Source organism: Aegilops tauschii, chromosome 7, assembly GCF_002575655.3.
Source record: "Aegilops tauschii subsp. strangulata cultivar AL8/78 chromosome 7, Aet v6.0, whole genome shotgun sequence".
Taxonomy (NCBI): domain Eukaryota; kingdom Viridiplantae; phylum Streptophyta; class Magnoliopsida; order Poales; family Poaceae; genus Aegilops; species Aegilops tauschii.
In genome coordinates this window covers 409,134,342-409,150,614 of record NC_053041.3, presented here as the reverse complement: position 1 = coordinate 409,150,614, position 16,273 = coordinate 409,134,342, and the positions used below count along the sequence as shown (strand labels likewise).

At 43.7% G+C, this 16,273-nt stretch overlaps 3 protein-coding genes across 4 annotated transcripts; 2 read left to right on the top strand and 1 right to left on the bottom strand.

The window, feature by feature from the left end:
• Positions 1-1,229: 1,229 nt before the first annotated feature.
• Positions 1,230-5,217, top strand: LOC109732633 (uncharacterized). The gene is made up of 3 exons (XM_020291811.3): positions 1,230-1,558; positions 4,393-4,507; positions 4,873-5,217. The coding sequence occupies exons 1-3, from the start codon at positions 1,316-1,318 to the stop codon at positions 4,944-4,946; spliced, it is 432 nt and encodes a 143-aa protein (XP_020147400.1). The 5' UTR covers positions 1,230-1,315; the 3' UTR covers positions 4,947-5,217.
• A 3,704-nt stretch (positions 5,218-8,921) lies between these two features.
• Positions 8,922-11,154, top strand: LOC109732631 (MADS-box transcription factor 26). 2 transcript variants are annotated; one of them, XM_020291808.4, is made up of 7 exons: positions 8,922-9,299; positions 9,396-9,477; positions 9,606-9,667; positions 10,288-10,390; positions 10,467-10,508; positions 10,597-10,647; positions 10,746-11,154. In XM_020291808.4, exons 1-7 carry the CDS (start codon positions 9,118-9,120, stop codon positions 10,905-10,907), a joined length of 684 nt encoding a protein of 227 aa, XP_020147397.1. In that variant the 5' UTR covers positions 8,922-9,117; the 3' UTR covers positions 10,908-11,154. The 2 variants fall into 2 exon arrangements, with proteins under 2 accessions (XP_020147397.1, XP_020147398.1); XM_020291809.4 differs by having other exon boundaries at positions 8,924-9,299; positions 10,597-10,638.
• A 552-nt stretch (positions 11,155-11,706) lies between these two features.
• On the bottom strand, positions 11,707-13,719 carry LOC109732632 (succinate dehydrogenase subunit 6, mitochondrial). Its single transcript, XM_020291810.3, has 4 exons — positions 13,414-13,719; positions 13,226-13,328; positions 12,967-13,110; positions 11,707-12,024 (listed from the first exon to the last, which is right to left on the bottom strand). Exons 1-4 carry the CDS (start codon positions 13,576-13,578, stop codon positions 12,011-12,013), a joined length of 426 nt encoding a protein of 141 aa, XP_020147399.1. The 5' UTR covers positions 13,579-13,719; the 3' UTR covers positions 11,707-12,010.
• Between the last annotated feature and the right edge of the window lie 2,554 nt (positions 13,720-16,273).

Below are 16,273 nucleotides of genomic sequence, written 5' to 3'. Positions count from 1 at the left end.
CGTGCCTCCTCGGAAACGAAAAAAAACGCGTTTTCGCTTTTTTCTCCTTCCGCGAGAGTCATGGTTTTGTTTCCGCGAGAGGCACAGTTGTGATTTCGTGAGAGGCACGGGCGTGCCTCTTTCGGAAAGGGAAAAAACCCGTGCTTCCGATTCGGTTTTTTCGTCCGGTTTTTTCCTGACAAAAAAGTTCGTCAAAACCTGTCAACATGGGATCTAGTTTTGAAGATTTCGACGCGAGGAATCCAACGGTGAAAGCGGTTTGAGATTTGGACGCATGGTTTGAGAGATAAAAACTCTCAGGTTGCGACAAGTGGCGCGCTGCATGTGCGTCACTTGTCGCAACATGGGGAGTTGGAGTGATCTTTACATCGAGTACTCCTCAACTAGTGATTTCGTATTCAGCGTGCTGGGGGAGTCACAGCGTGAACCCCTTGCTCCCCTCACGCGCCCATTTGGGCCGGCCCATGAGCGGCGGCGGGGCGCCCCCTTTTTTCCGTTTTCATTTTTTACTTATTTAAATAATTCAGGTTTCGAAATAGTTCCAAATAAAAAAATGAGAATTTTGAAAAGTTCGTGGAGCCAAAAAATGTCCCAGAATACGAATAATATTCATGAATTTGAAAAATGCTCTTGATTCAAAAAATGCTAGTGAATTTGGATATTGATGAAAGTTTTCTAAATTTGGTGAACATCTTTAAAAATTATAGTGAACAAAATTTGAATAGGATCAACATTTTTTGAGTTAGATGAACATTTTTTTTTGAAAAAAAATGATGAACAAATTTTGAATTCCATGATCAAAATTTGAATTTGATGAATATTTTTAGAATTTGATGAGTATTTTTTGAAAATGATGAACAAATTGTGAATACGATGAACATATTTTGAATTTTGATGAAAGTTTTTTAAATATGATGAACAAAAAATGAATTCGATGAACATTTTTTGAATAGGATGAACAAAAAATGTTGGCGAATTTGAAAATAAAATTTCCAAAAACACGTGAAAAAAATTAAAGAAAATAAAAAGAGAAAAGGAAAAGGGAAAAAGGAAAAGAAAAAACAAAAAATGAAAGAAGGAAAAAACGATAAATAAACGTAAAATGGGCCGGCCCATACGACATCCATCGCGTGCATCCCGGAGCTAAAGCACGTGATTCAGCCCACAAAAGTCCACTTCCTCTCCAATCCGACCCACCAGAGCCCAACGGAAAGCTTTTCCTACCTCATCCTCTCGTCATCGTCATCCCCTTCCTTCCTCCTCGCAAAACCAAACCGAAAGCAAACGACAACACGCGAGAAGAAAGGAGGGGACGATGGTGAGGAAGAGGAAGGAGCTGCTGTCGTCGGCGCCATGGCGGACGGGGGAGGCAGAGGAGGACGACGAGGCGTCCAGGATGAGCCGCGAGGGGAAGGTCACCGTCACCAGCAACCCAGGGGAGACGCCCACCATGAACATGCCACGCAGCAAGCGCCCGGACCTCGACCTCGCCGTCGACGACTTCGAGGAGGACGAGATCGACCCCGAGCTGCGCTACTCCTTCCAGCGCAACAGCAGGGTATGCCCCGCCCGCGCCACGCACCAATCTCTTCCCTCCCCCTATGCCTCTTCCTTGTTTATTGCTGTTGGGCGATTCGCTCTAGGTGTTCGACGAATTTTGAACTCTCAGAGGCTGCAGTTGTAACAGAAGGAATTTCCTCAGGATTAATTAACAAGTTTAGGGTTCAATCAACTGGTAATGGACCTAATGGTAGTAAAACTGAAACAGTAGATTTGGTTTTTTGGATAGAGGCACTGCAAAACCAACTGAACATTGTTGGCCAAAATTCACAAGATTGCACTTCACCTTTTACCGTCATAACCCTAACCACAATAATTAAGACAAAGGTTCAATAGCAACACAAATTTGTAAACTGTATTAGATGAAATAAACAGCCCCACAATTGCTAACTATTGGTTTCTCTCATATCATGGTTTTCATCTTAATTAAGGTGACCATATTATTTTACTCAAGATATCGACAAAAAATACTTTTAGTTCAAGTAAATAATTTGCCACTGACAAGTACAGTTGTGTAAATGGAAGGCCATGTCCAAGTATCCTCTACCCTGCATGGCTTTCATCACAGTTTTTCCTGACATCTGTGCTAGCTTGTTCATCATAGTAGTCCTACCCATAGAAACAGCGATCATGGGTCAACGCCGCGTCCCTTGACCTGGGGTCGATCACCCCAATCCGGAGTTAGTGTCGAGTAACTAGGGGTCACCGTGGGTTGACGGACTTAACATGGCCCAAAACTGTTGCTCTCGATACCCAATGAGAATTCGCACTATGCAGTCGTCATTGTGTGTCACTTGGCGCTCCTCATCCTGCAGTTACCATCGCGGCCCCATGATCGTGCTTGGATGTTGCCCGGCACTTTCCTGCGCTTAATATACCTGTGGTTACATTTGATTCTTTGTCAGACAACCGCAGTGGTGCTTCATCTGTTGCTTGTGGATGGAGGGGTCGGAAGTGACAGCAGGGTGGGTGTTGGAGGAAGCAGAGAGACGGATGGTTAGTTTAGAATTAATGCGTGGTGTTCAGGACTTGGGGGTCGATGGTAAAGATGCTAGGGAGGAAGCAGAGAGACGGATGGTTAGTTTATAATTAATGCGTGGTGTTCAGGACTTGGGGGTCGACGGTAAAGATGCTAGGGCTGGAGTACGTGAAGAGAAGAGAGATGTATGGGCTGGAGGGTTAAGTCACATGCCACTTTTTCCATTTGTTTTACATTTTAGATATTTGACCTTGTATACTTCTTTGCTATATTAAAACTTTTAACCTCTAAAAATTGGCGTGGGTGAAAAAAATAGTACTTGCACCTCAACCCGGAGAGGAGGGGTTGCAAACAGGAGATCCTGATGTTGTGCATAAGAAATCACAGAGAACTCTTGGTTTCTCTCATATCATGGTTTCCAGCTTAATTCAGGTGACCATATTGTTTTCCTCAAGATATCGAGAAAACATAGTTTTAGTTCAAGTAAATAATTTGCCACTGACAAGCACAGTTGTGTAAATGGAAGGCCATGTCCGAGTATCCTCTACCCTGCATGGCCTTTATCACAGTTTTTCTTGACTCTGTACTAACTTGTTCATCATAGTAGTCCTACCCATAGAAACAGGGATCATGGGTCGACGCCACATCCCTTGACCTATGATCAATCACCCCAGTCAAGGGTTAGTGTCGAGTAAGTAGGGGTCACGGTGGGTTGACGGACTTAACACGGCCCAAAACAGTTGCTCTTGATCCCAAATGAGAACTCGCACGAAGTCGTCGTTGTGTGTCACTTGGGCTCCTCATCCCGCTATTACCATGGTGGCACCATGACCATGCTTGGATGTTGCCCGCCCCTTTCCTGCGCTTGGCGTACCTGTGGTTGCCTTTGATTCTTTGTCAGAGAACCACAGCGGCGCTTCAATCTATTGCTGGTGGATGGAGGGGTCGGAAGTGACAGCAGGATGGGTGTTGGTGGGAGCTGAGAGACTGATGGTTAGAATATAATTAACACATGGTGTTCAGGACTTGGTGGTTGAGGGTAAGAATAAGATGCTAGGGCTGGAGTACGTCAAAATAAGAGAGATGTGTGTGCTGTGCTAGGCCAACCCAGCAAGTCACATGCCAACTTTTTCCATTTGTTTTACAATTTAGACACTTGATCTTCTATACTACCCCCGTCTCGGTGAACAAGTCATTCGCGTAGTTCTAGGTCGACGATTTAACTATCTAAATATGTATTATATGTGACAAAAAATATATATTTAGAAACTACATCTGTGTAGAAATCTAGTGATATACTTTTCATGACATATAACACATATTTAATTCCTCAAATTGATGACCTAGAACTACGCGAATGACTTATTCACCTAGACGGAGGTAGTACTTCTTTGCTATATCAAAACTTTTAGCCTCTAAAAATTGGCGTGAGTGAAAAAAAATGGTACTAGTAATCTCAATGAAAAAACTATGTCCTACCATGGCCGTCGACCCGGAATTGTTTGGTTTGCGACTCATCCCCCCAAAGAGGCATACCCCTTGTTACACGTCAACCCAGAGAGGAGGGGTTGCAAACAGGCGATCCTGATATTGTGCATAAGAACTATCACAGAGATATTGACTTCTTATTTGGTAAAAGATAGATATTGTCATTGTGTGTGATTCCTAATACTTCATTCACTTTGTGTGGTCCTAATGTTTCATTCACTTCGAAGTTTATTTAGATGTCTAGACGGATAAGAAAATCAACAAATCCCTCCTATCGAGGATAATTGATTTTGAAATAAAGGAATCTTGTACTTATTTTGTTCGTTGTTGGTTAATTGTCTGACAAGAAGCCCTTTGTTTTGCAGTTTCTGCGGAGAGTTTTCACGGTGGACACACTTGTCAAGCCTCTTCCTCCTGTGATGGCATACAGTGTCTCCCGTAATGTGAACTTTTTCTTCAAGATCTTCACACAGTTCTGGGGTGAGCTCAGTCAATGGCAAGATAGTATTGTATTAACCTGGTTTACTCTGATCCTATTCGTTGTTGTTCTGTATAACACAATTCAGCATTTCCTCCTAGTGAATAAATTAAGTACTCCTAAAAAATAACACCGTTATTGATATCCTATTCCCGTACCAAGAATAAAACCGACTAAATAACATTTTTTTCTTCTCAAATGCGTTGGGTCACTGTTAGCGGATCAATATTATGTTAATCTAAAATATGTGCCAGATGCCCAGATATCAAGATAACTTTAACTATAGTTCACTTATGTTATGTGCCCCTCGTTGTTTTTTCAATTACAACACAATTGCTTATTTCTGCTTTGACTGCACCTCTTTCAGATGAAGAAGGGATTGCCAATGCACAGAGATCCCTTGGACTGGGAAGTGAGGATAGCTCCCGGCGGTTTCGCTGATTACCGAAGTGCCATGGAACAAGTTGCTGTGCTAGGCTCTGGAGGACCTGTTTATGATTCAGAATACGGGTGTGGTCTGGCTAGTTTCCAGGACTTGTTTATGCTTTATAAGGCGGGTGTTGTCTGTCTAATTTTGAAGTTTCATGTATTTTCCACTAGTAAAAATGCTTGCATTATATGCAGATCTTTGTTCTCAGAAGTCTTTTGTATTCGTCTAAATTTGTAAAAGATAAAAGTTAGTGTTTGTGCCCAAATTCCCATATTTCTGAAAGAGATTATGGTCCTTCATTGGATGTCATGTTTGCATCCACATCCCCGTTCGCTTAGTTACACCAATCATTGGAGATTCATTTGTCTCTCGAGAAAATAGAACTGATGTTCTTGGTAAAAAATAAAAAGGAATAGAAACAGGCGGGAATCGAAGGACACATCCCTGTTTATAAGGGGAAATGGCTACTGTTTAACAGGTTTGTTTTTCTCAGTCAAACAAAACAAAAGGACCATATCTTCCTCCTTTTTCCTCATATAACTCTTCCTATGGCAGAAAGCAAATCAACATTTGTTGGACCAGCAAGGCTCCCTAACTAGAAACCATAAACTATGCATCTCTAGGGGATTGATTTCTGCATGCATAGCCAGGCATTTCTACTTTGTTCTAACAGACACTGCAACTTGCCAAGCTCTGCATTGGCTGCTTTTGGTGTTCCTAGATTCAGAGCCAAAGGCAGGCAGGCAGGCAGTGGTCCTGGATGGCTTTGCTCTCCTCTGCCTTGGGCATTTGCATCATACAAAAGTGGGCTTTTCAGACGCCATTGGCGACCGACTTGTAGCAGCCAATTGATGATTACTAAGTACTTGTTGTCATGTCTTAGTACATCCACCATGCAGCATAACAACAAAGACAAAGAGGAGAGAAAATTCAATGCACCATGGCAGACATGAGCAAGTGCTTGCACATTGTGCCACTAGCATATTTCTAGTCCTTCTATTAAGTTTTCTATGTGCCTAGGCATAGCATAGACTAGGTATAGGTTTGCATATCATCTCTACCTTAATATATGTAAAACTTAGATAGGTTGAACATGCTCATTAGATTAATATAACAGTCTTGCTAAATCTCAGTCTACTGAGACTTGGTTATGTCTCAGTCGATGCTATATCCGAGATTTGTGCAAAATTTTCTTTTTAGTTTTTTCTTTTTCTTTCTTGCAAATTATGTCACTTGAATGAGGCTTCGTTAAATCTTAGTCGACTGAGACCTAGCCACACCCGTAACATAAATGTGGCTGCAGACAACGAGAACAACAACAAAGCCTTTCAGTCTCAGACAAGTTGGTGTAGACTAGAGTTGAAATCCATAAGATGTCTAAACCAAGTCATGGTTCTGGCACGTGGATAGTTAACTTCCATGCACCCCTGTCCATGGCTAAATCTTCGGTGATATTCCAGTCCTTCAGATCTCTCTTTACGGACTCCTTCCTTGTCAAGTTTGGTCTACCCCGCCCTCTCTTGACATTATCAACACGCCTTAATCGTTCGCTATGCACTGACGCTTCTGTAGGCCTGTGTTGTATATGCTCAAACCATCTTAGACGATGTGGACAAGCTTCTCTGTCCAATGCCGGTTAGCGGATTAAACCGATCAGATATCGTGAAGCAAAATATGAAAGGAGTAAAAGTGGTCTAGTTCTTGTGTGATATTGCTCCATAAGATGCTTCATTAAACTAGAGCCCTAACTACAAGAATCTTGGAGGAATTCGATCATGGATTGCTTCGCGCAGCTGCTGCGCACCTTGGTTATGAAACGATCGCTAATGCGTTTGTATAGTTTAAGACATAAATATAATATCTGATAAAAGGTAACTTTTCACCCTAGGTAGAAATATAACAGCAATCTGTAGCCGTGAAGCCATGAGCTTAACTTTGGGGATATAAAGTATTATTTGCAGCCTGCTTTTAATCTGATGATGTTACCTAATATGATTGGCTGGGCTTCATTCTTGATTCTCCAAATTGTTCATTACCATGAGACTCATTTAAATATTTGGATGATTTAAGAGAGGGCCATACTTTTCAAGAGCCAATGCTAATATTCCCTGATTATTTAAGATTGCTGAACTCGTTGCGTATTTGTGACAAAATGCGCTTTACTTCGGTATAATTTCAAATATATTCCTTGAAACAATCTTGTTGTTGATGACTCTAGTTAGTTATGTATATCTGTAGAGACAGGGCCATGATAGGCAAGATTGCTATCTCAACATAGAGTAATTTAAAATTGGGCTTACAGCAGCCACCTAATAAGGCCAAAGAACCATGAACAGAAAGTGGCCCACAATAATAACATATCCATGACTAGCTAGGAGTATGGTACTAGTATACATCTTTAACTACAGTAGCAGCATGTTATGCTGGTGGATTAGAGAACACTGGAAAGAGCTAGCATCTAAAAGGCCTCAAGTGTTATAGGCCAAGCATGCAGGGAGGAGATGACATGACAGCAATCTTTCTCTTGGGAATGTCCAATGAGCACTCACTCTCCTTTGCCCTTTCATTAATCAAAAGGCAAATTAATTGGAATCTGTTGAAGCTTTATGCTCTAAACCACTAGCATCTACTACTATGAAGCATCCCACAAGGAGATGTCTCACCAGGTGGCAGCCTCCCACAGCCCCTCCATTTCACTGATGAATCCAGACTGACATCTGGGAGAAGTGGTTTTTCTTGTTCTCATCTCCATACACCCTTTATGCAAAACCTTTATTTGTCAACCATTGATGTGAAGGTAAGTTCTTGAAGACCAAAGCACAAATTATATGTGATGCAGGCAATCAAAGAACTTGCAATCTGAATCAAACGACAGACAATGGGCTTCTTAAGGCTCACAAGTCTCCAGAATTCAAAATCATGCACACCTTCAAAACCGGGAAGATACATTTAGTTTTCTAGAACCACTCATGTTTTATTTTCAGTGCATAATGTAGAGACCAAAAGAATTACTTTATATTTATGCCAGGGTTTATTTTTAACGAGGAAACATCGTTTTCGCCCACAAGGTACTATATATTCTCATTCGGAAGAAAAATAACAACTTTCATGTGTCCTCAAGTTACCCTGTGTTTGCTTAGCTTTGCTTTGTGTGTGCCAAAAAGAAAATGTTAAAGAGGGTGATAGGGATGAAGAATTTTTTGGAGCACTATCAAGTGAGGTGTTTAAAACTGCAAATTGTTGGGTACAGATGCTTTGTCCAACAAAAGAGATGGAAAAGAAGGGTTATTGACATGACACCAAATGAGCATCCTGTTTTGATTAAGCTAGCAAAGCTAGCTATCTTTATAACAAGACATATAGTCGTAAAGCAAACAGAGGAGGAATTCATAGACAGACATTAGCCACCTAATGTTGCGGCATAGAAGGTCAGCAAATTGTTCTAAAAAAAAGAAAAATGGCATTACATCTAGCACTTATCTGATCTCTTTACAATGCTTTTTCTTTCTTCCTCTATTTCCTTAGTCCATCATACTTGTTCCAACAGAAGAAATTTACTAGTAATCATTAACACTTGATCTTTTTTTGTATGAAATTTCACTAGTTTGTGCCATACATTTTTGTTGTTGTTGTGCCAAGGTTGACTTCAGAAAGCTCATCCTAGCTGGCAGTCATGTCAATTGAACGGTCATGATCGATGTCCGATGTCCGTTCCATGAACCGCCACACGTCTCATCTTCGCGAACTTATTAGAATGGAACACAGTCATGAGGCCAAGTGTAAAGGGTGTACAACATGTGGTGCATCGCCACACATGGATTCCAAGGTGCCACACCAACTTTCTTCCCTCCCATCTGTTAGCTTGACCGCCCAAATGCCTCAAACACTGATTGGTAGGGGACGATGTAGGCCTAGAGAGGCAAGTATTATTATTGTGGGGGATGCCAGGGGAGGGGGAAGGGAATTGGTTCTTGCTCCCACTATAAAAACGACATCTCTAGCCTCACCTGTGGTTTAACCAGGACAGTAGTCTCACATAGAGAGAGCTGCAAGGGTGCAACCGCAGCAACCTCGAAGCTAGTCCAAACTAGTGGAAGGTTGTGTGCAATCCATCATCTTCTTCGTCTCTCCATCTACCCCTTATCAATCATCCACCCATCCATCCATCCATCATCATCATCCATGGCGAGAGGCAAGGTCCAGCTCCGGCGCATCGAGAACCCCGTCCACCGGCAGGTCACCTTCTGCAAGCGCCGCGCAGGGCTCCTCAAGAAGGCCAGGGAGCTCTCTGTCCTCTGCGACGCCGACATCGGCATCATCATCTTCTCCGCACACGGCAAGCTCTACGACCTCGCCACCACCGGGTATGACTAGGATGTGCATGCACTTCCTCTCGGTTCTCTTGATTTGCTCCTTCAACCTCGAGCTCATTCATCTCTTTTTGTCTTGATATTGAGCAGAACCATGGATGGGCTGATCGAGAGGTACAAGAGTGCCAGTGGAGAAGGCATGACCGGCGACGGCTGCGGCGACCAGAGAGTGGTAATTAAGCTTCTTCTCATGTCCTCTCCTCTTCATGTACAAGTCTAAGTCACACATGAGACTTTTAAGTGGGCATGTCAGTTCTAAAACTTGGTGAAATTCTAAAACTTGACCATGTTTGTCACTAGGACCCAAAGCAGGAGGCAATGGTGCTGAAACAAGAAATAGACCTTCTGCAGAAGGGACTGAGGTACTCCATCCTGCTTACTCATTTCGCTTTGCTTCAACAAGTCACATTATTTATGCCCAAGTAAAGATCACATTAGCTCACAAATGGAGATGAAGTGATACACGTTTCCAGCATGTCTAGTTTATTTCATAAGCACCAATATAGTTTATTATTCAAAGCCGCCCTGGCAGTGGCGGACCTTCAACGCGATTTGAGATGGGGCTAAATGAGTCTTAAGTAGAGTTGAAAGGGCTAATCTAGTGTGTTATGTTAAATTTGGCTCAAATAGTTTTAAATATTATGTGTTTATGCAAAGAAATAAATTTGATTTTTTTTGGGGTGGGGTGGGGGTGGGGGGGCATGGCCCCCTTTGGCCCTCACTAAGTCCGCCACTGCACCCTGGTAACCCTGAAATATTTTGTTTACTTGCACAGAATCATCTAAAAGCAACACAAACTTGTCTGTAAGAAGCACAAACTTAGAAACCTGCTTTTGCTCTTACATTTAGTTGAACTCCATCTCCACCAACCAAACAAAACTATTGATTGAAAGGAAAAGGCTGTGACATGAACATCAAAGTCTTCTAGCTATACTTTGATGAACTCCGAGACTTAATCTTGGCAAAATGAAAACCATGGCAGGTACATTTATGGAAACAGGGCAAATGAGCACATGAATGTTGACGAGCTGAATGCCCTGGAGAGGTACTTGGAGATATGGATGTTCAACATCCGCTCCGCAAAGGTAATTCAACACAAAGCCTATAAATTATTGGAAGAGAAACTCCTTTGGGCACCACTAAAACTTTCTTATCTAACAGATGCAGATAATGATTCAAGAGATCCAGGCACTGAAGAGCAAGGCAAGTCAATTAGTAACAGTTCAAATCTATAAATACCCAAATATCATTGACAATTTGCTGAAAGTAGAGTTAGATTCTTTATATGCAGGAGGGCATGTTGAAAGCTGCCAACGAAATTCTCCAGGAAAAGGTACCGATTGTACGTATATTGACACATGGAACTGCAAACTAGATTTTGTGTTTAGACCGCCGTGCAAGCATGGTTGCTGATACCAAAAAATGTGTTCCTGGTTGCAGATAGTAGAACAGCATGGACTGATCGACGTAGGCATGACTATAGCAGATCAGCAGAATGGGCATTTTAGTACAGTCCCAATGTTAGAGGAGATCACTAACCCACTGACTATACTGAGTGGCTATTCTACTTGTAGGGGCTCAGAGATGGGCTATTCCTTCTGATGGTAATAACGCCCTGAGGGACTATTATTAGTGTGTAATATGGTGGTTAATATTTAACAAAGCTTGCTTTACGTATGATTTGCTCCGGTACTACTCTGTAATATTTATATAGGCCATATTCCCTCAGGAGTGCCCTTAAGGCCTTAAGTATTGTACTGCACTGTGCTTTTACATTACCTAAAGAACTCTTGAGGAGCTCTGATGTTGGTATTTCACATAATCAAGACCTTTGTTTGTGTGTTGCTTCGAATGTTGAGATGTTGCAAACTTATTATCCCTTGAGTAACTTGTTTTTACATGGGCACATTGTTTATTTGAATTTGATGCATGATATCAGCTTGGTTCATGAAGCAAATGTGGCATGCAAACAAAAACTGTTAGCATTATAGGCATGACAAACCATGCTGGAAAATCACTAGTATCAGATAATTTGACGAGGCATATTTAAAACCAAGTACCAAGGATAGATCCAGCGGCAGCTGAGTTAAGACACAGTCTAATTAAACTCAGGGTAGGTGAATGTGCCTACTTACAGAAGTGTTGATACCTATGAAATGCTGATACAACATAGTTTCTCAGGCAACTAAATGCAGTGACGCTTACAACATGACATAGCATCAAAATAATGACCCAAAGAAACACGCAGTTATCAAGTCAGGAAAGCTGGTTCTAGAATTCTCCTATGCAATTGGAATCATAATCACTTGCAGTAGGAGAGACCAGACTCTGAACCCCAGATCATAATTCCAGGCCTCAAGACCTACGCTCATATTCATACTGGAAACCTGAGTGGAAATGGTTTTGAAGAAAGTAGGCATCCCCGATATTATTTTTACGGTCATTGAATACTTACAGGTCATGTGCGAACTGATAGACTGAAAAGTACTGGCATTTAGTTTTCCATAGGTGCAAACATGAACATCATAGAGAAACTGAGAGCAACCCATAGTAGAGAAAATAAAATACATTGTCCAGTTGATGGCCAATATGCACCTTATTGGAAAAAGACTAGGAAGTAAAAACTAGAAATCCCAAACTGGAGACATCATTGTCTTGTCAAACCAGTATGCTGAAACAGGCATAAGCTTATGCAGAAGTCTTCTTCAGTTCTTCTGGCCTGCTCACAGAAGAAGATTTGCAGCAAGTTTAGAATAATCTTGGGAATGTTTGGCAGCGGAAGTAAACAAAATACTTTCATGCAGGCAATTTCATCAACAATGGTGTGTTAGCAAGTACTATCATCAAATTAACAATCATATTTCATCTTATACCTTACTACTACTAATTCACAATAAATAGTTTTATGATAAATCCCTAAGACCTTCACATCAACACTACTGGAGATACTATCATATAATGTTCTAGGAGAGCTAAACGGAAACATACAAAACACAATCACACTGCCAGAGTCACTATCATATAATGCTTTAAGAAAGCTAAACAGAAACATACAAAACTAAATGAAACATTATCATACTGTCACACAATTACAATCACAATGCCAATCACTATCATATAATGCTCTAAGAAAAAAAAACAGAAATATGCAAAGCTCAATGAGATATTGGCATGCAGCTGTATGCAGCCACTTGACCATGACAATTCATACTACACGAGTCACTCTTATATAATATAATTGTTTTGTGAGAGCTAAACAGAAACATGTCAACCCCATGCATTTACTGGACTATGATCAGGTGCAAGTTGATGAGTATCATCATGCTGAAACTGATACAACCACATCATATCCTTCTAGCGTTCCTAGTTCACTCAGACAACACTTCACCAACACCACATAATTGCAGTCCGAAAATTATCATCAATACCACATAATCACAGCCCAAAATCCAAATTCACTCAAGTGGCATAGCATCAAGACCTCCCAGTCAAAACTTCTGACCAGGAACCGATGGAATCACTATCATAATGTTCTCTTACACAAAGTGGCATGGCATACATGTATTAACATGCAACATGCTGCCTTTTGGAATTGAGTTACACAATGAGGATAAACAGAAGGATGTGGTATGTGAAATGAAGCCAGAAGAAAGCAACACACCTGAGACCTTGTCCTCCCACCAGTAGATGAACCTGAGGTTGGCCCCCTGCTTGTCCATCTTGTAGAGCTCGTACCAGTGCTCGGCCACCTCCGACCCGAGCACGGCGCCTGTGAGCGCTCCGAACCCGGTCGCCAGCACGACACCTGCAGGCAAGGCAGTCAGCCACGGATCAATTCCCCGCAGCATCTCGATCAGCCACAGCAGCAACGACGACGCGTGCAAGCCAAGAATCAAGATCGATCGAGAGATTTTCCGTACCGTGCGGGCTCTTGGAGTACTTGAAGGCAACGCCGCCGAGGTGCGCGGCGCCGGCCAGGGCCCCGCCGAGCGCGAACTTCCTGGACTCCCTCAGGGCCTTGAGCTGGAAACGGATCTCTGTAATTTAGAGCGGGGAGGAAGGGAAAGATCGGGATCGGGTTGCGGGAGAGGGCAGGGCAGGGAGATACCTGGGGGCCGTAGACGGGGTCGGAGGCGATGAACTCTTCGACGTCGGCGTCGGACCACTTGGGGAGGGGCTGGTCGCGGCCGTAGACCTTCTTGAAGTAGTCGAGGAAGGCGAAGTTGCGCGCCCAGTGCTGCTTCACGCCCTCAAAGTGCTCGCCGATCCCCATCGCCGCCGCCGCCGCCGCTGCTTCGCTGCGATTCGATCGGTTCCACGGTGATCCTTTCTCGTTTCTCTCCTTGGGGAAAAGGTTAGAGAAGGAACGCTAATAAATGGGCTGGCTAAGACCCAGATGGGCCAGAATGGTCTACATGAGCTGGCTAGAGAAGGTTAGTAATGGGCTGGCTACGACCCAGATGGGGGAAATATCTACGACCCGTCTGGAGTGGGTCTTATTTGAGAGCTGTTATACCCTCTCGATTAGATTACCCTCTCGATTAGGGTTTAGCAGCGCCGCCGCTGGCGACTTCCTGGTCGCCGGGGGAGGAACGCTGTAGACATCATTACCGAACCGCGGCCTTTTGGGGGCGACGGAGGGGTTCTTTGAAGACCGTGGGGGTTTCTCAGCCCGAACCCGAGCGCACCATGGCGAGGGAGAGGGGCTCCTCATCGCGATCTAGCGGGGCAGATGAGGTTGACCTGGAAGGGATGCTGAAGAACATGGAGTTGCTTGACGAGGAACTAGATGATGTGGTCATCGGGAAGGAGGAAGCACAGAAATTCAAAGCGGAGGCCAGGTGGTTGGCGATCGCCCGAGTTAACACGGACAGACCATTCAGTTCCACAGCGTTTTCTGACAATATGAAGTTCATCTGGGGGCTAGCTCAAACGCCGAAGTTCCGTGAGGCCGGAGAAAATCTGTTCATCATCCAACTTTTCTGCCTAGGAGATTGGAGGAAGGTTGTTCATGGAGGTCCTTGGCTCTTCAGGGGTCTAGGAGTGATCATAGAGGATTACGATGGCAAGACAGGATCCTGAGGCAGTGGCGCTAGATGGCTTGTATGTCTGGGCCCAAATTCACAAGATCCCAGAGGTTTATCGTCAAGAACTTGTGGTAGATCAGCTAGCTCGTAGAATTGGTAAAGTTCGTGAAGTTCAGCTTCGACCCACCCTTTACTACGAGGGAGACTATGTTCGTGTTCGGGCCAGGGTCCTTACCACAAAACCTTTGACTCGCTTCACCCCTCTTACGGTGGTGGATGAGGGCACACGGATGTTGGTCGTTAAATACGAGAAAATCCCCTTCTTCTGTCAAATATGCGGTTTCATGGGCCATAGCCATGAAGAATGCGGAAACGGCGTGTGGAAAGAGGAAGATAATAAGTGGGGCAAATGGATGATTGCTAAACGCCGATCAGTGTCGTACTCTCAGCCTTTTGGAGGAAATTTTGCTGCTCGGGGCGGCAGGGGGCATGGCCGCGGTGGCACCGCTGGCCGTGGGTACGTCCCAGCTCGCGGGCATTGTGATGGTGAAAACCCGACAAAGAATAAGACGGCGCCGGGAGCTAGTACGGGAGGGAACATGGGAAAAGGAGCTGACGTAACTGAAGAAAAAGATCCTGAACATGTATCGGCAGTTGAAACAGAACCAGCAGGAAAAGGTTCAGTTCTGGAAGCAATTGATGGATATCACTGCAAGTCCCACAATAAACGCACTTCACTTGAGAACACAGCGACTTCATCTGCTGTGACACCAATGGAAAATCAGCTCGTGTCGGTACCTTCTGCGGGCGATGGTGGGGAGCTGCCTCATGTCCCTCCACTACCACCAGTATACGTATCACCGAGGAAACAAAACAAGAAGCCAAAGAAGGGCAATGCTAATGACGGCGCACACAGCATGATTGCTACCTCACCAAAGGAAATAAATAGCTTGGCAATTTTGGCGTCCTCCCGAGCGGAGGGTCGCCAGGCCAAATGAGTCTTCTAAGTTGGAACTGCCGCGGAGCAGGCAATGCCGCGACAGTTCGAGAAGCCCGCGACATAGTGGCAAAGTTTGCCCCCTCTATCTTTTGTTTACTCGAAACTCAAATTAGTAAGGCAAGAGTAGAGGGTTTAGCTGGTGCTTTAGGATATGATAATGGCTATGCAATCGGTAGTTCGGGGAGAAGTGGAGGAATTGGTGTATTCTGGAATAATGAAATAAATTTGTCGTTTTTGGGCTCGTCTAAGTATCACATTGATTTTTCTGTCCAGGGGTTTGGCTCGGTCCCTTGGAGATTGTCCTGTGTATATGCTGAAGCCCAAACAAGTGAGAGATACAAGACATGGGACATGATGAAAGGAATGGCTAATCACAGTCCACTCCCATGGTTGTGTATAGGTGATTTTAATGAGGTTCTACGCCAAGAGGAACATGATGGTGTTGGCCGGCGGACACAGAATCAGATGCAAGGCTTCCGGGACACCATTGATGTTTGTGCTCTAAATGATCTAGGCTACAAGGGAAAGTTCTGGACCTATGAAAAGAAGGTGGCTGGAGACACGTACACTAGGGTCCGGCTAGATCGAGCTTTGTGTACAGTTGATTGGTTAGCCCAATTTCCACAAGCGATGGTATCCCATCTTTCAGCAGCATCATCTGACCACACACCCATAATACTCAGACTCGAGCAGGAGCAAGATCGGCGGGGGCCACGGCAATTTAAGTACGAGGTAATGTGGGAAAATCATGAGGAATTAAAACCCACAGTAATAGCTGGTTGGGACACGTCGGGTGTGGCTCTTTCGGTGGCTGCTGTGAAGGAAAAACTTAAGGGACTATCCGCCGATCTCATCAGGTGGAGCACTGATTCCTTTGGGAGTGTCGGGAAAGAGATCAAAAAACTTAAAAAGGAATTAGATGACTTGCAGAATCATCCGAC